Source organism: Lutra lutra, chromosome 7 (assembly GCF_902655055.1).
Source record: "Lutra lutra chromosome 7, mLutLut1.2, whole genome shotgun sequence".
Lineage (NCBI taxonomy): Eukaryota > Metazoa > Chordata > Mammalia > Carnivora > Mustelidae > Lutra > Lutra lutra.
The window spans coordinates 21,458,890-21,484,394 of NC_062284.1; the positions used below are offsets into that span (position 1 = coordinate 21,458,890).

General features: G+C 43.1%; 1 protein-coding gene across 1 annotated transcript in view; it reads right to left on the reverse strand.

Annotated features, from left to right (window-relative positions):
- The window catches only part of OTUD7A (OTU deubiquitinase 7A), a 358,018-nt gene that overhangs the window by 59,930 nt on the left and 272,583 nt on the right, over positions 1-25,505 (reverse strand). Inside the window, exon 6 of the mRNA XM_047738332.1 lies at positions 20,646-20,864. Within this exon, the coding sequence (XP_047594288.1) occupies positions 20,646-20,864 (219 nt within the window). The remainder of the gene's footprint in view (positions 1-20,645; positions 20,865-25,505) is intronic.

The window sequence follows — 25,505 nt, forward strand, 5'->3', positions numbered from 1 at the left end:
CTTGTTCCAGCCACTCTTCCAGGAACAGGGGGAATAAGCCAGAGTCATAAGGCCCCTAGGGAGAGGTAGTGGTGAATGAATCCCATTGGGTCATTTAAGAATTGGATATGAGATGATAGGCTGGGACCCTTGAAAAAAATTATCATGAAAAGCAAAAGAAAAGATAGGGGGAATGTTGTTTAAAAGAGGCAAAAAAAGGCGCGATATAACCAAATGAGAAACTTTGGGTTTTGAAATGAAAAAAATTGGGGGCTAATTGGGAAAACGTGAATATGGGCCCTATATTAGTTAGCATATTAAGTAAATGTTATTTTTGTTAGAAGTGGCAATGGTTTCATAGGATAATTTTCAGATACACACTTGCAATACACATTCAAATGGTTCAGAAAAAAAGTTATGTTTACTTAAAATAAGAGATAAAGTAAATGTGATCTAACTCTGAACATTGGTGACTCTTGTTGCAAGGAATATTTTCTGTAGGTTTAAAAATCTTCAAAATAAAAAGAATGCCCTGTGGATTTGTTTCAGTTTTACCCTTGTAAATGAGGATGCTCTAATCTGGTGCCAAAGACAGTATCTATGTAAATTAACTCGTTTGTCTTGATTTAGTTTAAAAAAAAATTGAGTTGAATTCGGTTAAACACACTTTGGGGGAATCTAAGTGGTGCAGTTCCATCGGATTATTCCTCAATAGACGAGTTGGAATTTTTAGAGTTTGGTTATAATTTTCAAAATTTTCAGAGGCACCGAGCCCAGAAGCTTACAGGCGATTTCTCTGATGTGTCTCAGGTCGATTCCCTTTTGCATCCATGCAGACAGCATTAATAAATCACCATCCTTTTCAGGGCAGACATGCTAATCGTTAGAAACAGAAGACCTACTCATCCTTGTCGGTTCAGAGCTATGTGCAATAATGACCATTTGTTTCACGTTGACAATGGGGACATAATTAATTATTCACCCATAAAGCAGGCTTTGGAAAACCTACTCTTGCAGATCTGAGGCCAGAGCAGGAGAGAGTTGAGGCTCAGAGAGGTAGCCAGCAGAGTGTTTAAGCAGAGGGACCTTGGAACTAGATTTTCTGAGCTCAAATCTCAATTCCACTACTTCTTAGCAGTAGGACCTTGGACAAGTTACTTTGCCACTCTAATGTCTCAGTCCCCTCCTGAAAATTGGGGATAGTAATAGTATTGATCTAGTAGAATTTTTATGAACAATATGTTATTCCCTATTTGGGAAGCACTTAAAACAGGGCTTGGCATATAGAAAGTACCGTATATGTGTTTTTGTCAAAACAGGTCCAAAACCCTGGGTTAAAGCAAGGAAGGTATTTATGCATAAACTAATGAGTGAATAAATGAACCACACCCTTTGGATTGAAAAGTACCTTTGCATACTGAGGCCCTTTTGAGGATAAGCATAGCTGCTTTCGCACTCCTGGAGGAGAGGGCTAAGGGAAGCTCTTTCCACTCAGACTGCCCAGTGATGCTCAGTGAGGTCAACTGGGGCACAGGAAAAGAGAAGAACTTATATAGCAATGGGCTTTTCTGCAATACTTTTATTGAATTTATAGAAGTGAGCAGCAAAAGGCAAGCTGAAGGCAAAGCACCCCCGCCCAAGAACAAAGGGAAAAACAAATGGTTAACCGACAGAGCTCACAGTCCTCTGGGACCTGAATGCCATCAGTTTGCAACTGTCTTTATGATTTACAAGAAAAAAACAATCTCCAGAATCTGCTATAGACTCAAATTTCCTGGAGTCCTAACATCACCCTCCCCTCTAGAGGATCCAAAATCTTATATAATCAGTTACTTCTCACAACCCCAGGGTGGTTCGTTCTGCCCACAGATACTGTCTCCCTCCTATAATAAAAACACCCTTTTTTGCACCCAAAACATCTCAAGAATTCTTTCTTGGCCATTGGCTCCTGAACCCCACCTCAAACCACATCAGGAGTATTGGTTTAGAGTGAACTGAATGTTTTAAAAAAGTGGTCCTTCAGTGCAGATGGTTTGAGAAGCTTCATTTAGAAGTCCTCAGAAATGCAAATTATACCTTTGAATCAAGTCGGTACCTACAAACATTCACTCTTTAGCTTGTAGTATTAGGAGAAACAGGCTTCTTAATGAAAAAAAAATGAGTAAGTGTAAAGGAAAAGGAATCACATTAGGAATACAAGAAAAGAGGAAGAACCAAGCTGGCCTTACAGGTATCAAGTCCAAAAGACAGAATAAAATGACTCTTCAGGAACACTGAGCTATTTCTTATATCCCTACAACTTCCTGATGATTTTTATTTTTCTTCGTTATTCTCTATTTAATTATTCCAAATTTCTTTGCCATACTTAGGAAATTTCTAATTGGTTAGAAATAAGATCTTATGTGCATGTGTGTAGAATGGCAAGGACAGTGGGAGCTGAAGGCTTTGTCCTCAGTCACTGGAAAAGAAGCTCCTCTCTCTGAGACAAGTGGGAGAGACAGATTTAAAGAGAAAAAGGAATCAGAGAAAGTAATCCTCCTTGTCAACACTCCTTTGAAATGTATATAACTCTGAAATAAAGTGTGGTAAATCCCCAGTGACCAAAAATAAATTCCTAAGGAAATTAGAAATATGCACCAACCCTGCGCCTCCTGTAGGTGGAGACATTTTGCCTGTTTTGTCACTTCACAAGAATCTGAAAAAAGGCTTTGAGAGTCTGATGTGGGGAACTGGAACCAGGGAACCCTCAGCCCACATGACGTTAGGACCCTCAGAAACTACCTCCTAAGTGCAAGGATTAGAAATAATGTTATCCTTGGCAAATGAAGCTGAGAGGGAAATGTGTCTCTTCTAGACTGGGCTTAGCAGAAAAATAAAAACCAAACCAAACCAAACCAAACCAACTTCTTCCAGCCATGTTGTAACTCTTGACTTAGCTCAGATTTGAGCTAAAACTGATTTGTGACTTGTAATGCCTAAGCAAAGAGATTAACATAAAGGTTGGTTATAAAATGGTAATTTCCTTTGGGAGTCTGGCATAAACAAAGAAACAAACAAATATATCACTCAAAATAATTGAGAACACCCTCAACTCAGACCACCAGATTCCCACAGATAATATCCTGCTCACATCCCCAAATTACAAGTCCAACAGGAAATCACCCATCATGAGTAAGGCTTATAGAAACAAAATCATAGATACCTATGGCCTTGAAGCTAAAAACGGTCAGCTAGAGACTACAGATATGCTTAAAATGTTGAAAAGAAATAAAAGAATGAAACAAACATTTCCAAAGAATAAGAGACAGATTTGGAAAACAAAAATAGGACTTAAAAGTGAAAGGGGATAAGAGAAATAAAAAAAAAAAACAATCAGTTTTATGTCGAATTAGACAATGTTGAGGAAAAATATATATGGGAAGATAAATCAGAATAAATTATCTAGAATGCAACTAAGTGGGGAGAAAAGAAAGAATGTGAAAGATAGGCCAGGAGACATGAATAGACTGAAAATCTCTGACACTGTCTAACTGAAATCCAGAGGCCATACTGAAGAGAACCTGACTGAGGAATTTTTCAGAAGAAATATACAGAAATAAATTCACAGATTTAATAAGTTTAAGACATCCCAAGCAAGAAAAATGAGATCAGTTCATTCCTTGACATATCCTAGTGAAACTGCAGAATATAAGACAGAGAAAATATCTTAAAGTAGAATAGAAGTTATCTTCAAAAGAGTAGCAGACTGACAGCTGATGTTTCAAAAGAAACAATGGAAAACAAACCAATGCAATAACACCTTCAATGTGCTGCATGAAAATAACTGGCAACTTCTGTGCAGCAAAAATGTTTTTCAAAAATGGGGGCAAAACAAAAACATTTTACAACTCATAAAAGTGGAGAAAGTAAAACCAGCAGACAGTCACCTAAGGAAATTCCAAAGGATGAACTTCAAACAGAAGGAAGAGCTAATACACAAGAAGAAATGAAGAGAAACAAAAATCGTAAATATATGGGTAAGTCTAAATGAACACTGTATAAAATAATGCCTGATGAGATTAAAAGTATAGAATTAAAATAAATGATAATAACTTATAAATCAGGGAAAGGGGGCTATGAATAAAATTAAGCTAGTCTAAGATCCCTGTTTTGTCTGGGTATAGGTTAAGATGTTGATGGATCTTTGGTACTATCAAGTTTTCTAGATTTAGATCCTATTCATGTGTGGTTAGATTTATACCTGGCATTTGGTTCTTTTGGATGTTATTGCAAATGGTTTTTAAAATTTCAAAAAAAAAAAAAGATGCTGATGAATGTGAGATGTGATTCGTATGTATGTTATATGAATTAGGGTAACCTCTCAATATAAAAAAGGAAAAGAATGAAATGATTAAAAAATATTCCATGCAACAAAAAGAAGGCTTATAAGAGGAGGAAACAACCTCACATAGAACAGGGACAAAGAGTGGTTACATTAAAAATAAATGTACAGGTTAAAGACAAAAGTTGTTAAAGTGATTTTAAGAATCGACTACATGCGGGGCGCCTGGGTGGCTCAGTGGGTTAAAGCCTCTGCCTTCGGCCCGGGTCATGATCCCGGGGTCCTTGGATCGAGCCCTGCATCGGGCTCTCTGCTCGGCGGGGAGCCTGCTTCCTCCTCTCTCTCTGTCTGCCTCTCTGCCTACTTGTGATCTCTGTCGGATAAAAAATAAAAAAAAAGAATCGACTACATGCTATTTATAAAAGATACATCTAAAACATGGGAATAAAAAAGTACTAAAAGTAAAAGTATGGCAAATAGTGCAGCAGGTCAATTTTAACTTAAAGAAATTTAGGGTAACAGATAAAACAAACTAAAAGGCAAGAAAACATTACTAGATTTAAATAAGCTCCCTTCATAATGTTTAGCATCTCTGTTCATGAAGAAGGCATAACTTTTGTTGCTGTATCTAATAACACAGACTTTACTCGATTTAAAAATCCATAACAATAAGAAGAGATATGAATAAATGCATAATCACAATAGGAAAATCTCATGTATCTCTCAGTAATTAAGAGATCCAGTAAAAAATAAATATATAGACTTGAAAAACATAATAAATGACCAAATGCATGTATATAAAACAGTGCAGCTCACAATAGAAGACTATGTTATTTTCAAGCAGACATGGAACATTAAAAAGATGGAAAGATCATATTCTGTTCCATAAAGCAAAAAGTCTCAACAAAGTTTCAACAAATTTCAAGTCATATAGATCATGGTTTCTGACTAAAAAGCAATCAAAGTAGAAATCAATAATACAAAAGTAACTAGAAATATTTAATGTACTCCCCATATATTTAGAAATCAAAAAACACCTCCAGTAAGTTATGGGTCAAAGAATAAATCAAAATCAAAATAAGATAGTTTTTGAACTGTACTGTAACAATAATTGCTACATTTCAAAACTCATGGAATGTGGCTAAAATAGTAATCTGAGGAAAATTAATAACCATAAATGCTTATAAGAGAAAAGAAGAAAGATTAAGAATTAATGACTTAAGCATTCATCTCAAGAAGTAAGGAAAGAAACAGTAAATAAACCCAAAGTAGAAGACAGTAACATAGATCAGGAGTCAGTAAACTTTAGTCTGTAGGTCAAGTCTGGCCAGCGGTTTATTTTTGTATGTCCTAAAAATGAAGAATGATTTTTACGTATTTTGAAGGTGTGTGTGTGTGTGTGTGTGTGTGTGTGTGTGTGTGTGTGTGTGTATGACAGAGGGAGGGAGGGAAGGAGGGAAGAGTATGTGTGGGTAGATGAGGCGAGAGAGAATAAATATGTGATAGAGACCTTACATGACTGGCAAAGCCTAGAAATATCCCCCAGATATGAATGGGAAATAATGGCATTTTCAGACCAACCAAAGTAGACAATTCTTTGCTATCTGACCTGCACATTAAAATAAAACTAAAACCCTATCATACTAGCATGGAATAACAAGTCTAAATCTGTATGTACCTAATAACATAGCTTCAATGTATATAAAACAAAAGTTGATAAAATTGAAGGAGACATAGAGAAACCCATAATCACAGGGGAATCTTTAATACACCTCCTTTAGTAGCTGGTAGAAAAAGTGGACAAAAGCTCAGTTAAAGATAGAGAAGATCTGAACAACAAAAATAAACAAATTTGATATAATTAACACATATAAGGGGTGCCTGGGCCGCTCAGTTGGTTAAGCATCTAATTCTTGGTTTCAGCTCAGGTCATGACCTCAGGGTCCTCAAGCTCAGTGCTTAGCATGAAGTCTGCTCCATGCTCCCTCTCCCTTTGCTCTTTTCCCCCTGCTCCTACTCTCTTACTCTGTCGCTCTCTCTGTCTCAAGTAAATAAATAAATAAAAATCTTTAAAAAATTAACACATATAAAACACTATATCTGAGAAGGGCAGAATTCAAATTTTTTTCAAGTACATAGAGATTATTTTCTAAACTTCATCATATGCTGGTTCATAAAGCAAGTCTCAACAAAGTCTAAATGTCTGAAATACTTCACTATGTCTGAAATAATTCACTTTGACTATAGAAGAAGTAAGGTTGGAAAAAAAAACCCACTAAAACAATCCCATATTTAAGCAATATACTTCTAAATAATATATGAATCAAAGAAAAAATTGCAAGAGAAATTAGAAAATGTTTTAAATTGAATGATAAAGAATAGCCTATCAAAAATTGTAATATCCAGCTAAAACACTGCATAGAGAAACACTATGGCTTTAGAGATGTGTAAAATTATATAGCACACTGCCAAAGAAAATGTAATGGCATAAGCTTCCATCTCATGAAGCCAGAAGAAAGGGTAGCATATCAAACCCAAAGGAAGAAGATGAAAGAAAAAAATAAATAGCAGAGATGAAAAAGGAAATAAATGTACAGTAAAAAAGCCAATAGAGGCCAAAAAGAGTCTTTGAATAGATTAGTACAATTTGGAAATTTCTAACAACATTATTAATGAAAATAAAAGGAAGTTAAGTTTCAACCTTTGAAATGAAAAAGGAGGCATCATCACAGATCCTGTAGACATTCAAAACTAATGAGCATTAACATCAATGACTAAAGGAGAAGACAAATAATGTGGAGCAACCAGAACTCTAGATAGAAGAGTAAATTAGTATATCCACTGAAAACTGTTTTAAAGCCAAACACGTGTAAAATCCCATGACCCAACAATACCACTCCTAGGTACATATCTGAAGAAATATATACATGTGTTCACCAAAAAAAATTGTGTAAGAATGTTCATAGCAGTACTGTTTATAATAAGATACTGAAGACAGCCACTGTTTGCATCTCCCCCCAAATTCTTATGTTGAAACCTTAATCCTTAGTAGTATTTGGAGATGGGGCCTCTGAGAAAGTAATGAAGGTTAAATGAAGTCATATGTTTGTGGCCCTGTTCTGAAAGGATTAACATATTTATAAGAGACACCAGAGAGCTTGTTCTCTCTGTCTCTGCATGTATGTATTGAGGAAAAGTCACATCAGGACACAGCCAGAAGGCAGCTGTGTACAAGCCAGAGAGTCCCCCCTGAAAACTGAATTGGCTGGCGGTTTGATCTGAGACCTCTAGAATTTTGAGAAAATAAATTTGTTTTTTATTTTTTAATTATTTATTTATTTGACAGGGAGAAAGAGAGGGAGAGAGATCACAACTAGGCAGAGAGGCAGGCAGAGGGGCAGGGGGCCTGCCCCCTGCTGAGCAAAGAACCCAATGCAGGGCTCAATCCCAGGACCCTGAGATCATGACCTGAGCTGAAGGCAGAGGCTTAACCCACTGAGCCACCCAGGTGCCCCAAACTTCTGTTTTTTAAAGCCACCTAGTTTCGGGTATTTTGTTATGGCAGCCTGGTCTAAGAAACCAAAAGTCCATTAACAATATAATGGATAAATAATTTGTAGTATATGCATCCACTGCAAAACCAAATAGTGATAGAATCAACTATAATTACACTTAATAATATGAATGAATCTCACAGGCTTAATAGTAAGTGAAAGAATTCAGAACTCAACCTTTTCATGATTCCACTTATATATAGTTCACATAGAGGCCAAATAAATCTATGCTGTTAGAAGTCTATTTTCTTGATCTGAATTTCTTGACAGGAATCCTTGTTAGAATGTGTTTGGTTCTGCAACTTAACTGTTTTCACATTTTTCTGTATGTGTGTTCTGTTTCAATAAGGAGTTAAAAGAAATGAAAGGATGGGATGCCTGGGTGGGTCAATGGGTTAAACCTCTGTCTTCAGCTCAGGTCATGATCTCAGGGTCTTGGGATCGAGCCCTGCATTGGGCTCTCTGATCAGTGGGGAGCCTGCTTCCCCTCTCTCTCTGCCTGCCTCTCTGCCTACTTGTGATCTCTGTCAAGTAAGTAAATAAATAAATCTTAAAAAAAAAAAAATGAATGGGTGTTGAGCCTAGCTCTGGAGACTATCACAAGAGAGAGACAGCTGGAAGCCACTGGCATTGGAGAAGATATTTTGAAGGCAAAAGAAAAGGTCCAAGGGGTGAGATTCCTGAGAGCTGGTGCTTGCCGGATGAAAGACCCTTGGAGAACCCCAATTTGCAAATATTTCCATTCCACATTATTTTCCCCATGAAATGCAATAGTGTTTCTGAAATATTGAAGAGGCAACTTCAATAAACATAAGACTATAATGTTTACAAAAATAAGACTGAGTCATAAAACCACTAATACACACTGTCACTAAAATGTACTTCAACATCACATTTTTCCTATTTCTACACAGAGTTATTGATAGATGGGTGTCTTATAGATCTAGCCACCATCAATTTTATCACTTTTTAAATCATAAAAGTTCTATTTTCTAACCATTCCTTTGACACCTCCCTTACTTTCTTTTTACTTCTAATATCTGGATGACTGAATGGAATCCCTTTTGGTGCTTTCTTTTTCCTCACACACAAAAATGAGAACAGTGACTATACAAAAGTGACATTAGGTATTTTTTGATTGTATGAGATCTGCTCACTAGATATATCACATGAGTTTCGTTGATTCCTACATACTATGAGATTCTAGAATGAGTTACACATGTCAGAATGGGAGTGTTTAATGAAGGATTGGGGACTGTGGTAATCTTGGGAGATTCCTTCATTTTGCCTCCTTGTCCGATGTTTCTGCTCAATGCCATCAGCAATATGTCCTTTTATGACTAAGTGACTTTGCTGCTTACTTCATCTTTGGCCTCTCAGAGAGCAGTCCCTTGGAGATTTTCTCTGGTATTGGTGATTTGCACTTTTAAGAAAATCAAGAAATCATGCAATTATTATTTTTTTTCTTTTCAAAAATTTTTCAATTCTAGTTAGTTAACATGTAGTGTATTGTTAATTTCAGGAGTAGAATTTAGTGATTCATCACTTACATATAACACCCAGAGCTTCACACAAGTGCCCACTTCCCTCTCTCAACCCTCAGTTTGTTCTCTATCATTAAGAGTCTTTTATGGTTTGCTTCCCTTCTACTTTTTTCCCCCTTCCTCTCTGTTCATCTGTTTTGTTTCTTAAATTCCACATATGAGTGAAATCTTATGGTATTTCTTTTTCTCTGACTGACTTATTTCATATAGCATAATAGACTCAAGCTCCATTCACGTCATTGAAAATGGCAAGAAAGAAATCATGCAATTATTATGTGGAATGGAAAACTCAGCAGAAAATAGCCTGAGGGAAAAGGTTACAGTTTGCAAGGTTCTAAGTGGAACTGAGGAGGTGTCCTGTAAAGGCCAGCGGGTGGGTGGTACCAAGAGCCGGGTCCTGATGGCTCTGCCGTTTTACAGGCTGGGTGCCCCAGGTGAGTGGAGGTGCTTCTCTGAGTCTCCCCTTCTTTACCTGTAAAGTGGAAATTGTATGAGCAGCTGATGGGAAGTGTGGAGGTCATTAATACTAACACTGTACCTAGAACACAGTAGATGCTATGCAAATACATGATGGCTATTATTATCAAAAGCATAGTCTCTTTTTTTTAAAATGATAAACAAGGTTTATTTAAGGGTCCAATGAGAAAGATCTCAATTCTCACCCCCATCATCAAATGCTCTTCTTCATCCACAGAATTAGGATTTGGCTACAACAATTGTTTCAATTCACAATTCAGCTCAGACAAGGCTGAGAAATAGTCTGTTTTCTAAATATACTTATCTTCTTGTGACAATTTTCTCTGATCCCAGTATACTGCATTTCCTTGGGACAATAACAGAACTCCCCCCCTTTCTGGCCTTAATTAAAAAAAAATTTTTTTATTAATATTATTTGCCCCAGGGGTACAGGTCTGTGAATCATTAGGCTTACACATTTCATAGAACTCACCATAGCACATACCCTTCCCAATGTCCATAATCCAACCACCCTATCCCTACTCCCTTACTCTCCAGCAACCCTCAGTTTGTTTCCTGAGATTAGGGTCTCTTATGGTTTGTCTCCCTTCCTGGTCCCATCTTGTTTCATTTTTTTCCCTCCCTACCCCCACCTCCGACACCCTGCCCTGCCTCTCAAATTCCTCATATCAGAGAGACCATATGATAATTGTCTTTCTCTGATTAACTTATTTTGCTCAGCATAATATCCTCTAGTTCCATCGACGTCATTGCAAATGGCAAGATTTTGTTTCTTTTGATGGCTGCATAGTATTCCATTGTAGATATATACCACATCTTCTTTATCCATTCATCTGATGATGGGCACTAGGTTATTTCCATAGTTTGGCTATTGTAAACATTGCTGCTATAAACTTTTGGGTGCACGTGCCCCTTCGGATCACTACATTTGTATCTTTGAGGTAAATACCCAGTAGTGCGATTAAAAGCACAGTATCTTAGCACTTACCCCCACCTTACTCAACCATCAAGAGTGGGATTCAACCCAGATATACTACTGATCCAAGTGAAGTGGCTAAAAATGACACATGGGGAAGTTGGGAAAATTCCTTTGACCATAATATATTCCACATGATTTAAGCTCCCATTCTGGAACTTTAAGCACAGGGGAATTGTCAAAATGCAAATAACAACATTGCATCTGTGGTAAGTAGACTTCTAAGGTGACCCCAAGATACCCACCTCTGGGAGGGGGAGGAATCCCCTTCCCCTGAGTGTGGGTGGGATGCCACCCTCAAGGTTAGGTTACATTTCCTGGCAATGTAAGGGTTTTGTGGAGGTAATTAGTTGACTTATCAATTGACCTGAAAGGGAGAGTACTCTGGTGGGCCCAAACTAATCAGGCGACCACTTTAAAAAAGAGTTCGGTGGTCAGAGAGGCAGGAAGTCATAGACAGGAGAGAGAAGAAAAGAGGAGAAGGGAGGAGGGAGGAAGGCAGAAAAGGGTAGAGGGAGAAGAGAGAAGAGACAGATCCTCTTGCTAGTCTTGAAGAAGTAACCTGACATGTTGTAAAGAGGGCCATGCGACAAACGCCTAGGTCTTTAGAGCCTTTTCTATTTGCCACGAACTTCCCCTACCAAGAGCTATCAAGCAAGCTGGAACTTAGCTGCAAAGAACTGAATTCTTTTTTTTTTTTTTTGAGGTTTTATATATTTATTTTAGAGAGGTGGGGGAGGGGCAGAGAGAGATTCTCAAGCAAGCAGACTCCTTGCTGAGCAGAGATGGACAAAGTGCTCTATCCCACAATGGGATCACGACTGTGAGCCTAAATCAACAGTCACCCAGGTGCCTTCACAAAGTACTGAATTCGGACAATAGCTCCAGGAGGTGTTCAGAAGTAGATTATCTCCCTAGTTGGGCCTCCAGTTGAAGACAGCTCCTGACAACTGGATTTCAGGCTTGAGGGGCTCTGGGCTGAGGACCCAGCTAATAGGTACATACTTCTGATCCACGGAAACTTCCGGACAACAAGTTTATAGCTGTTAAACCTGTGGTACTTTGTTATGCAGCAACAGAAAATGGATATAGCATCCTTCAGCCAGAGGACATACAGAAAGGAATTGTGTCTATTTGTTTCTTGTTCCCATCCTGGGACGGTGTCTAGGACACACCTGTTTGTTCTTGAGCACACCGTGCTAAGGGGACCATGCATGAACAAACACCTTCAGTCACAAGGAAAGCAGAGACCGCCTTGGCCCAGGGCTGGGAGGGTGTGCACACCCAGGACAGGGCAGGAAGATGGGGTGCAGCTTGCCAGAGACCCATCCTGGACAGGACATGGCAGGGCCCGATCTTCACCCTGTCCACCCACTTCACACTGTGCAACAGTTTCTTAGTCTCAAGAAGCCTGAAGCATGAATGGATATTAACACACGTGGCCAAAAAAGTCCCTATAGTTCAATTCCACTTTGGCACTTCTTTAAGATGTCTAGAAAACTGGGGGAAACTGGTAGACAGGTGGAGGTGTGCTGCTTTCTCTAGGCACCCTTTCCTCTTATAACCCTCACTTCCTGGGGCCTGGCATGTCCTTGCTCTCAGGGACACTTCTCCACCTTCTCTCCTCCTTCAAGACACGCAGCCTCTTGGGAACCTGCATGAGCAGGCTTGCTGTTCATATGTTCCCTGCTGCTGTTGTCCCAACTTCTGGTCACTGCCACTTGGTCCTGAAGACCTTGATCTGCAGCACAGGGACCACCTCCGCCCCACCCCTGCCCCAGGCATGCTTAAGCCTTGTCTTCAGGTCACCTTCAGGTCACCTTATGCATTGCATCGCAAACCACCCATGTCATTCGGGTTCTCTCTCACAGCCTTGCAGCTGTCTCCTCTCTGGCCTGGGAGCCCTGGGACACTGAGGGGTTGAACACGCACTGGATTGACCCTGGAGGTGCGGTCCCAGCAGCCCCAGGCCCCCCTGTGCTGGGCGGAGAAGGAGCAGACTGACCTAGAGAAAGCATGACCTTCAGATCCTGAGGGAACCAGTGGCAAGTCACTGCAGGCCAGGTGAGGGCGCCCTGCCCAGAGGTGGGGGGGGGGGCAACCTCCATAGCTTTTAGAAGCCCCTTTGGTAAGATTACATTCTCATCTTCCAGAGCCTCCAAAAGATAGATTTCTTCCTTTTTTGGTCCTGTTCACGTCATGAATCCAACGTAAACAGTGCCATCTACCCCAATTATTAAAAGCTTTCCAACATTCTCAGCAACCTGAGGCCTTACATAAAACAGGGAAAGCACCTGACATCTCAGGGGGTGAGAATGCTACCTGATAAGGTTTTTTTTTTTTTTTTTTTTTTTAAGATTTCATTTATTTGACAGACAGAGATCACAAGTAGGCAGAGAGGCAGGCAGAGAGAGAGTGGGGGGAAGCAAGCTCCCTGCTGAGCAGAGAGCCCGATCCTGGGCTCGATCCCAGGACCCTGAGATCATGACCTGAGCTGAAGGCAGAGGCTTTAACCACGGAGCCACCCAGGTGCCCCCTGATAAGGTGTTTTTTTAATGCAATTTAGATAACGTCCTTGCCCAGATTCTTGTTCTTACCTTCTTGTCTTCCTATATGCCACCATATTCATTTGCTGGAAAATACGTCAGAGGCTGGGTCACTAAGGTTGCTGCTAAGCCAGGCAGAGGATCTTTGGACACCAGCATGTGTGTTAGATATCTCATTGTGCCCAATATCTTCAATAGTGATTCGTTCCATGAATTGCTCATCAACCTCAAATGGGGCACACCCTGAAAGCATGCTTGATAAGCAGAACCTGGCTCGTGTCAGATCCCAAGCAGCTTTGCCCTCCTGGGGGGAGGGGAGGCTGCTTTCTACTTCTTTGTGGGGCATTCCTGGACTCTGACCCCAGTAAAGGAGCCTTAGGAGTGTAAATTCAGCAGCTACAGCCAGAAGTCATCTTTCCTCTAGAAGGAATCTTGCACATCTAGAAAATGCAAAAGGAATCACATATCTCTGGAAGTAACCTTTTGGGGTCTGAGAATCAATGCCATCTTAAATGGGGCATCTTCTCTTCATCCAAATTTCTTCTGGGCAATGTGTCATTTTCTTAATCTCACTGTAGCCCACATAGTTAGTCACACTTGGAAGGTAACTGAATCATGATAAAATTTAGTATGTGGCTAGGGGGATGGAAGCCAAGGCTTAGTGGCTTGATTTCAGTTGGCTTCCGTAAAGTTAAGATTGTCATGCAGTTGACAGCATTCCTAGGACCGTCAGTCGGATGTGACTGCCCCAGGAAGATGACCCAGATATGATAAATGCCAGTGCTTTCCAGCCTCTGGAGAATGAAAAATGGCTCTGCACTATTCTAACATCTCCAGCCAGACCCAGGTTGGGATGTCCACGATTAAGGTGTTTTTTGCACAAGCAGTGTGACTGGGAACATGGTACAAAGTTCCTATTTCTAGCTTTGACAAAATGGTCATTCAGTTTCCTCACATAATAACTTCACTTAAGAACAGGAGACAGACATTCAAACGTGGGAATTTGCACTGTGAATAGAAAAAAACCCACAGGATGTGAGCACCTGCAGAGAAGAAAATGGTGGGTGAACTCCATTGAGGGAGGCTGGTGGTATTACGGGTGAGGAGCGATTAGTCACTCATTCTGCCTTTTCCAAGCAACGTTCGTGATTCATACACGATAATGGGATCAATTAACTTGAGCTTTGTAACAGATGGTTACCACACAATTTAAAATAAGATGTCATTTTGCTCATCACCCACGAAGAAAACAAAACGTGACAAGTCTCTAGGAGCAAGACGAGCACATCATGCCCTGAACGTGACCCTGTGATTCCTTTTAACATCACTTCCCTTATGGAGTGACTCCACACACCCAAGGTCATTGATCCCTCTTCTCTGGGTCTTGCCTGTGCTTCTCCAAGTCCCTCCCACGGGACTACAGTGTGTTGCTCTAGGTCTGTCTCCCTAGCGTTTCTGTCCAGCTCCAGACCCACCCCCCCACCCCCACCATCCACCTGGTATTCAACACAGAGCAGAGCTGTGCTGGGGGCGAGATGGGAGCTTCTGCTATGATAGCTCACCTCCTCCCCGGGGATTTCTTATCACACTGTTAACTCTTGAATCCATATCCTTAACCCGGGCCTCTCCTGACCTCCAGACTCTCATGTACAACTGTACAGCAGTGTCACAAGTCTCACCAGGATCTCTGACCTAGCCTGCCCCTCCTGGCCCATCCATTGCCCCCCAGGCCTGCTCCTCCCCGCAGGGGTCTGCATCTCCCAATGGTACTGTCATCTACCCACTAAGGGTGGGCAACATTCTTGGGCTCATGCTTGCCTCAGCCTTTCTGCCATGGTCCCCATCCAGTCCATCAGCGGGTCCCATGGGTCCACCTTCAACACAGATCCTGCTTCAATATCTAGCTTCTTCTCGTGACTTCCACTGCTACCCCCAGGACGCTGGCTACCCCCTCCCCTGAGCTAAAGCAGCTACCTCCTCCTCCTTGCTCTTCCTGCTTCTTCTCTTGCCCCCTTAGATTCCATCCTCAACAGAGCACCAGAATGCATCAGATGGAAATCCAAACATGTCACTCACCTGCTCGAAATCCTCCCAGGACTGCACATCCGACCTACAGTTAAGCCCAAGGGCTCAAGTGGATCCCTGGGCCCCTGGCCACCATTCTTCTGCCTTCCTTTCCAACTCCTCCAGCACACCTTCCAACTGCTCTCATGCCTGGCTTTCCTTATGTAGTGCACAAGACTGAGGCCAAGCCCCTTCTGCCAAGAACACCAGAGCTGGATGTCTCCATCTCTCCCTCCTCCCTGCCCTCCAGAGACCTGCCTTACTCTCCCTCCTGTCTCCTCATATCCTCGTACCCCGTACTTTGCTTCCTACCCCTTCCACAACGGTCCTCACCACCTCAGTTCACGTTTATGGTCTACGTTTTATTGTCATTCTTCCCCACTAGAATTTAATCTCTGTGAACGCAGGAATTTCACCTGCGTGGTTTAGAGTCATGACCCCAGCACCTGCAATGGGCTGTTTCGTGAGAGCACAGGGTTGTGTTGGGTGAACAGGTCGTGGCTTGGCAGCTCTCACACATCTTCGACTCAAAATGTAAGAAAGTGAGACTCAAGAAGGTCAAGTAACTTGGCCAAGTTCTTCCAGCTGACCGGAACTTGGCCAGGTTGGGCTGAGTCAGAAGCCTGGGGAACATCTGCACATCTTAACCTTTCCCCTGGCCAATCTGCTTCAAGCTACCACCCTTCCATGGAGCCGAGACTCAACACCACAAGCCAAGGGGTTCCCTAAGTATTTTCTGACTATACTTCAATTTCTCAGGTATGCAGTCACTACTATGTTACACAGACATGCCTCTGCCCTTTGGGTTCACAGCCTCGCTGAAGCACCACACACCATCTTGCCCACAGTGGCGGGCTTCTGGACGAGGCACGGGTGGTTACTCCTCAGGCCTAGAACCCATGATCTCAGAGTCTTCTTACACGTAAATGAAGCAAGATAACCCGATGGGGAAATTTATGGTTTCTTGTATTTTCCATGGCAGGTAATCATTAAAGAATGAAAGACATTTTTCCTTCATCTCTCAAGAGGTCAGTGCTTGTATGCACTGAAGCCCTGTCCTTTTGTGGCCTGTGAGACTGTCATGGTGTGGGAGGGGAGTTGTACCCTGCAGGGATTTAAAGCCCAGGAGAATGGCATTGTGGGTTCTGTGGGAGGGGAAGACTGGCACCCACTCAACATGGGGGCTCCTCAGATAGATGGGCTCTCCCATGCCTTACCGGGCACTGAGAGAGTAGAGCTAAGCCCCTGTGGTGGACCAGGGGCAAAACTAACTGAATGAAGGTCAATTTATTCCAAATTTTCTGGACCACACAAATCCCAGTTCCTGTAGAGTCCCAGGGGCTGGGAGACCCCCCCCCCCCGACTCACCTGCCACTCTGTGACAGAGACGATATTTCCTTTCCAAGACAGCTAGAATTATGCCTCGAACAAGTGGATTTTTTTGGGCATCTATGTCACTCTCCCACATATATAGTATATGCGCACACATGTATATCAGCAGCTTATCCACAACTATCCTGAGCAGTAAGTTACTACAAGGAGGAATTTACATATTACACCTGGCAACACTGAGCAGCTTTCTCAAATCGCTGTTTCATGGCCGAGCTCCCTCTTCCCCATGGACATTAACAGTGGCGCCTGATGGTAGCAACAGGAGCACAGCCTGGGTGGGAGAGAATAAGTCTGCCTCGCAGAGGGCCATATTCCTCCTCCACTTGGGGTGGGGGACCATTTGGGGCTCACCTGACACGAGCCAGGATCCTCACCAGAATCCGGGCATAGAAAGGGACTAATGAATCACCTAGTCTACAACCCTGCTTGGGAGTTGAGGAAAGAAGTCAAGAGAAGTCATATGCATGGCAGGCCGGGGTCAGCTCTATGCTGAGGAAATGAACACATTTATTCTTTCTGCCTACATTGTTTTTCAGTTCCTTGTTTCCCTGTGCTAGGCAGAGCCCTGGCGCGCAGGCTCTCGCTGCTCCAGGAGCATGCTCCCAAAGCGCGGTGGGGGCAGCCGGCCAGCCTTCCCAAGGCTTCCTGAAGCATGGATGGGGTGCCTTCCCAGCGCTGGGTGGGGATCCTTGCTGCCCGTTCTCTCCGTCCTCTTGGCACGTGACAGAAACAGTGTTGGTGAAGTTAGCATCTTCACTCAGTAAGTTTGGGTTCTTTTTTTAAATTTTATTTTATATTATTTATTTATTTGACAGAGATCACAAGCAGGCAAAGAGAAAGGCAGAGAGGGAGGAGGAAGCAGGCTCCCCACTGAGCAGAGAGCCGATGTGGGGCTTGATCCCAGGACCCTGGGATCATGACCTGAGCTGAAGGCAGAGGCTTTAAGCCGCTGAGCCACCCAGGTGCCCCTAAGTTTGGGTTCTTAAAAGCTTTCCAAGCCTGGATAGTTGGAGTGGAATAGTACCCTCTTTTTAGATACTAATCCAGAAGGTAAGATGTATATGATAAAAATGAGTATGTAATGTATGGAAGAAATAACAGAAAAGACATTACAAAGAAGTATAGGGTTTTGCTAAGCATAGCAGGGTCCAAGGAGGGGGCTATCATCGTGTCAGGGCGGGGGGCACTGCACCCTCTGCCAGGACTCAACCTTCAAAGGAAACGGCCACAGTTATGGGTGCTACCAGCCATTGTCAGGACCTAAGGTTACAAAGTCTGAGCTGGGTAGCATTAGAGAGACTTTAGCTCATGAGATGCTTTTCTTTCTTAACTTATACCAATTTCCCCCTTCTCTATGAAGAGTGAATCCTTTTTTAAAAATCTCTTATCTTGGGCACCTGGGTGGCTCAGTGGGTTAAGTAACTACCTTCAGGTCAGGTTGTGATCTTGGACTCCTGAGATGGAGTTCAGCTTCCAGCTCCCTGCTCAGCAGGTAGTCTGTTTCTTGCCTCTGAACCTCTCCCCTCTCATGCTCTCTCTCTCTCTCTCTCAAATAAATAAATAAATAAATAAAATCTTAAAAAAAATCTCTTATCTGAATTATTCATGTAGAAGCATCTTTAAAAGAGCCAGCCTCGGGGTACCTGGGTGGCTTAGTGGTTAAGCCTCTGCCTTCGGCTCAGGTCATGATCTCAGGTCCTGGGATCGAGTCCCACATCGGGCTTTCCCCTCTGCAGGGAGCCTGCTTCCTCCTCTCTCTCTCTCTCTCTGCTTGCCTCTCTGCCCGCTTGTGATCTCTCTCTGTCAAATAAATAAAATCTTTAAAAAAAAAAAGAGCCAGCCTCCCCATAGGGAGTGGTTTAGGATTATTGCTAATCCAGGTGAATTGTTTTGTGATTGTTGATCAGTTGGTGACTGTGAGCTGAGACAGAGCATGGCTGTGGGTGTTAGTCTTTGGGTTGCTTTTGACAGCTCTGAAACAGCGGAGGTAACAAGTCACCTACAGTCACAACATCAGATCCAATGAATTACTGGGCCTGTAGACCCTGTTCTCAAAACCAAGCGTGCCATGGGCCAGTCTCCCCTGAGTCCTGTGGCTGGGATAGATCACCAGGCTGTGCAGCACAAATAAGGCCCCACACTACCACCCCTTCCTATGTCTACGTGAATTCTGTGCTTTCTTTCTTGGAGCAGGCAGATGAGGATGTTTCCTGGATTGTTCTACAAGAAATGGGAGGAGGCTGAGTATACGTAGAAGCTTGGATCTGGGGAAAACACCCAAGAGTCCACTTCTGGATGCTTCCTATTTGTCCCACAGATCTCTGCTCCCCCTATTCTGCACCCACAGGGCGACCTGCACAGACCCCAGTAATGGGCTCTCAGCTCTCTGCCCTTCTGCTGGTGAGAGGCACTGGTCAGAGCCCGGATGGTGGAGGAACAAGGTGTCTGGAGTGTTTTATATTTCCAGAATCTTTTCTCCGAGAAGCCACACCTTCTATAAGTAGCGTTCTCCATCAGCTACTCTCATTGTTTGCCTCTTTGCTACCAGGACTGGTAGGAAATGACTGGTCCATCTGCCAAGATCAAGATCATACCAACGACAGATCCTTCTCTTGAGTCTTCTGCAGCCCTCCAAAGGCTTGGGCATTTTCAACTGTGTCTTGGTGAAGAGCTGAGACCAGCCCGATTTCCTGACAGAGCACTGCTCGTGGCTGCAGGCCTGAACACACCCTCTCCGCCATGCTCAGTCAGAGGCTCCCCATCCTGCTCTCCTGGGAGGGGCCACACAGGAGCACCTCGATATACCAGGCCTTTGAAATGGAGGCTTCAACCCACAGCAGCCGGGAAGAGCTGCTGACCATGGAGTCAGAATCAGAAAGCCTTGCTCCCCAGCCCAGCTGGGCGAGGACACACTCCACATGCAAGGACAACCCTCAGTGGCAGGTGGGGCCCCATGGGAGAGGATGCTGGGCCTGAGAAGGGCATCGAGTCTTCTGGATGCATGTCTGAGAAGTCCCTGAGCGTGTGATTTTGCAAAGATACATAATGAAAACGGTGATGAGTAAGATAGGATATTTGCTCTGTCTCAGGAAGAACCTACATCTGTTTTAGACATTTGTTTTGAACTGTTTTGTCCTCAGGAGCGCCAAAGAAGACAAGCCTGGCTTGCTCCCCAAATCTCTTCCTCATTGGGATGTCAGAAGAAACGCTCAGAAGAAGGGAGAAGGTGAAGTCAGGGTTTGTGTCTCTTCAACCTGGAGGCCGGGAAGCCCGGGAGGGCAGGAGACGACAGCCACACAAGATACAAGAGCTTCGCCGGGCCACCACCTGTCTTTCCGTCTTTGCAGGAAAACAGGCTCAGGGTGGTTACATAACTTCCTCATGTCCCCAGGAAGTGACAGTCTCCTATCCTTCTCAAAGCCCATGGTCTTTCTTGCCTTTCATTCGACACCCATGGGAAGGTTAGATGGAAACAGGAGAAAAATAAGGCAAAACCACAGAGAGTTCTCCTTAGAGGGGGCTGGCCTAACCAGGCCAGATCTGGGAGCAAAGGGAAAACCCAAGAGGTCTCAGAACCACACTGTCATGGATCCCTACTAGTCTGTCCCGCCCTGGGCTGGAGCAGGGCGTGGCTGCAGAGCAAGAGGTCTGCGGCAAGTCCCTCCAGTCTGAGCTGAAAACCCTTGAGTGAGACAACAGGCCTCTCCCTTGCTCACTGATCTACTGATCTACGTTAGGCCAGTCTCACTCCCTGAGCCTAGGCCACAAGGGCCTGCTGGACCCGCCACTCACCTGCCTGCTCCAAAGCCACCATGGTTGCCTGCTCGATCAAGTCCCGTTCGATGAAGCTCCGGAAGTCTTCACTGTACACGCTCAGATCTGGCAACTGGAATGTGTAGATGGGCATCTCCAGGGGGAACTGCTCATTGTTGCACTCACTCGCCACGTGGGACCGGGCCAAGGACACGATGGCTGAGCTGGCGTGGGAAATCCCCCGGGAAAGTCGCTTTTCTGCAAGGGTAGGGGAGGGGGAAGGATGACCACAGGAACTGAGTGGGGTGGACATGTGGCTGTGCGAGCATGCACGTGCACACATGTTCCACGCACACACATGCCCCCACCCAAGTCCACACGCACACACATACACCCAGGCACGCACACATTCACCCGCACGCCCGCCACTCTTCCTGCAGACCTCCCTGACGCAGAGCTAACATTACCAGCACCTGGCATATGGCACTTACTCACTCTGAGTCAGGAAACCATTCAGAAAGAGGCGAGCTGCAAGGCTACCACACACGTACACAGCGGCCTCATGGAAGATCGCCAGTCTTGCGTTTTGGGGTCTTAAGTAACATCTAACTCAGTTCAGCAGAGCTGCCCTGGGCTCGGCTGAAGGCCACAAGCCAGACTACTCTTTGTTTTAGACATTCTTATATTTAAAGCAAAAAGCAGTTGGTTCAGGCTTTTCCCATGTGGCTCGGATTGTAAGAGAGGTTACTGTACTAAAGGTACTCTGATAGACATATCCCACGCGATGATTATGCCCCAAATACAAAAATACGAAGCCTTCACATCTGCTTCTCTTCTTCTTTTTATAAAGATTTTATTTATTTGGAAGAGAGAGCGAATGAGTAGAGGGGAGCTGCGCAAGGAGAAGCAGAGTCCCCGCTGAGCAGGGAGCCTAATACGGGGCTAGATCCCAGCACTCTGGGATCATGACCTAAGTTGAAGGCAGACACTTAACCACCTGAGCCACCCAGGCATCCCTGCTTTTCTTCTGTCTCAGTCTGACATTGTCCCTGCACTTGAAAAGAGCCCATCTACTCTGGTCTTATTCTGCCTGGAGTTTCCAGCCAAAGGGTGAGATGTGTAGGGCAGACTTCCTCTGAGATACCTGCTGTTGCCCTGGGAGGGAGTTAATCACGAGATCTCAACATGCAGCAAAAAAGCAGATGTCTTTGTTCTATTGACACTTGGTGTTTTGAGCTCTGCTCTTAATAGCTAACATTAACCATAATAAAAGAATTCTTAACTGACTGAGCCACCCAGGCATCCTTCATAATAGAGGAATTCTTAAAATCACGGTGTTAGGGGGGACGTTTTCTTTTTACAACCAATAGTCGTAATAATGGAGAATTCTTCTAGCAAGGCAGAAGTGCTCTTTTAATTCGCTCAGGAAAACAAAATTCAGACTGGTGTCTGAATGGGTGTTGTCTAAGCCCTGTGGCAAATTCGTAAGTGTATCCACTCGGGTCACGAGGACTACCACTTCATTTCAGATCAGCCTGCCTGCCAATCAGGCTCTGTGTCCATGCTGATGCCACTCGGAAGCATGTCTCTGCCCACCTGTGCTCACCGAAAACCCACGCTCATGCCTTCATCTGGAACAGGAGCTCCTTACTTTCCCACGTGCAAGGGCAGTGGAGAGAAATGTCATCAAAGTCATTTTGCTACAGCAGACTAAAAACAGAAGGCTTTTGATCCCAGGGTAAGTTGGTTTTAAATTTAAAGTCAATTCTCAGAAGCCTCAAGTATCTGGGCATTAAAATGAATGGTGAGTCCCACAGAAAGAGTATTTTAAAATGAGTAGTTTTGATTCACCTTCGATTGATTTCTGAGACCATGAAGACTCATTATTTTGTATTTTGAGGAAAGGCAAAGAGAAGTTAAACCATGCTGGCCATGAGAAAGAAGAGACTTGGAGCATGTACGTCCTGGCTTGTCTACCATTGGGGATGGCCCTATTGCTTCCTGCACTTGGTCCACATTCTCGAGAGCAGGAGCGAAGGAGACTCTGAGTCCTTCTGCCATGTTCTCCAGGTCTCACAAGCCACGCTGATGTCTCACCTCTCGATATAGACTATTGTTTCTGTATCTGGGAAAGTAGAAACTGCTTCACCCCCTTGGGACCTGATGGAGATGGGCATCAGATGTTCCTTAACACCCAAGGTGTTACGTGACCCACACAGTCCACTGGACAGACTCACGACGCAGCTCTCAATAGTGGGAATCTGCTGGGCACAGTCATCCATACTCCTTCGTGGCTTATCACTTAGTACCTCTTTGCCAATCACTGAGATGCTATTAGGACCTTAGGAGCATTGTGACTCATAGTATAATATGATGCTATTAAGTAGTTCCACATAGTAACTATTTGGGGTCTGAATGAAAAAGCATTTTGGGGGCATATGGGTGGCTCCTTCGGTTGAGGGTCCAACTCTTGGTTTCGGGTTGGGTCATGATCTCAGGGTTCTGGGATTGAGACATTCCTTGTGCTCCCCACTCAGTGGGGAGCCTGCTTAAGAATTCTCTCTCCCTCTCCCTCTGCCCCTCCCTCTGCCCTCTCTCTGTCTCTCTCAAATAAATAAATAAATCTTAAAAAAAGAACAAAACTTTTGAACTAAAAGTAAATTATGCTAAAGCTCATATAATGAGAAACATATGCTCCTAATTCTAACACTTGCCCACCACCATCTCCATGAATGCACATATATAATCACACACAGACATGCAGATGCGTGCGCGCGCGCACACACACACACACACACACACACACACATACTGATTCCTTAAACATGAACTCAGCAATCCTTCTTTTAGAGGTATAAATGAATTGTTTTATAGGAATGACCATGTTCAGAGTTATACCCTAGAGAAATAAAGATATTAAATAAAAACACAGTGAAACACACAGAATTCTGCAACTATTGACAAAAACCAACTCATACTGATGTTATTCAGGCCAGGGGAACTGTTTTAACTGTATTTTCTTGTTTTCTGTATTCCTGATACTCTGGCATCTGGGACATTCCTGAGTGTGGAGGGACTTTTCTTACTAGGAGTAGCTAATTCTGAGAGCCAATGACTCCTAGGAAAGGAGCATGCCTTTCCTATGCAAACCAGTGAATCCAGAGAACCACCTCTTCTCTCTGGTTCTTACACTCCAGAATGCAATATTTCTCTGTGACCTAGGGCAAGGTACAAGACAACCGGGGATAGCTTCTAAGACCCAGAGAGCTTGCTGAAATTATTCAGTCTTGCCAATCCTAAATCTGTTTACCCTCCCTTGCCTTTTCCAAGGAAATCACAATAAAAGTTCATGTCCATGTTTTTCCTCTCAGTCCCTTCTGCCTCCTGACCACCCTTCATCCTTCCCCATGTGGTCCTACATGGTGAACCATGCCATGTCTCCTGCTTTTTGGGAACTGTGAGTATAACAACTTCCTTCATAATATTCTTTTCCATGTGTGCATATCTCATCATATCTGATTAAAACAAATCCTAGGTATTTTAAGAACAGGTGCACAAGTCTTTCTGAAAGGGGCAGATATAAATACTTTAGGCTTTGTAAGCTGGAGCTTACATAGCCAGTGTATAAATGAATGGGCAAGAGGGTGTTTCAATAAAAACTTTATTTAAAAAACAGACAGTAACCAGAGTGGGCTCATGGGCCATTGCTTGCTGACCCCCAATTTATAATATGGATCATTAATTTTCCATGTTAATGTATGCACTATGATTTCAAGAACTCAAAGGATACGGGTATCTAATTCAGAAACTATAATTTCCGTTTTATAAAAAGTACATAGGATTGTTCAAAAAACTCAATTAATGGAATTATGTGACAGACTTAGTTTTTCACTTACAGTTATTAGGTTCTGAATCCATCAACCTCTCTGGAAGCAGAGAGAAGGGTCCTTCTAGCATCCTCAATGTGAGGATAAAATAATGGGTTGGTTGGTTTGCTGCCAGTCAAAAAGATCAGGAGCAGCCATATATATACATTTAGAAAGCCCCAGATGTTCTCTTAGAAAAAAATGATTAGTATTATAAGAGAATTTATGTAAATTACTGCATAAAACATAAATATGGAAAAAGTAAGTTGCTTTTCTCTAGGTCTAAAATCTTGGAATAGAAAACAATATGGTAATATGCCAATTAATCTTAAAATAAAAATTCATTCCAATTCCAACCGGAATTCCAAGCTTAAGGTTTACATGGCAGAATAAAATGCCCCACGGGTGCCTGGGTGGTTCAGTTGGTTAAGCATTTGCCTTCAGCTCAGGTCATGATCCCAGGGTCCTAGGACTGAGCCCCAGACTGGGCTCCTTCCTCAGCGGAGAGCCTGCTTCTCCCTCTCCCTCTGCCTGCTGCTCTGCCTACTTGTGCTCTCTATCTCTCAGTCAAATAAATAAATAAAATCTTTAAAAAAAAAAGAATAAAATGCCCCCAAATAGTGAAAAAACTTTGGAAAAGAATACCATGAAAGAAGTTCTTTAACAGAAATTATAGTACATGGACTACCAGAGTTAAGGTAACAGGATGAGTGACCACATGGATTGACAGCATCTGGAAACAGATCCAAATATATTTGGGAATTTAATATATGGCAACTTTGGCATTTTAGTTCAGTGGGTAAAGAATGTTTTATTCAATAAATGTGCTAGAGTAACTCATTCTTGATTCAGAAGAAAGCAAGACTAGATTCTTCCCTATTGTGTATAAAAATTTCAAATCAATCGAAAGACCTATGAACAAAATTTTAAAACGAATATAGGGACATATTCCAGTAACTATGTACTCCGGGAGACCTTCCAAAGTGAAAGAGGATTCCTATCAGCCATGAATGCATAATAATATAAACATTTT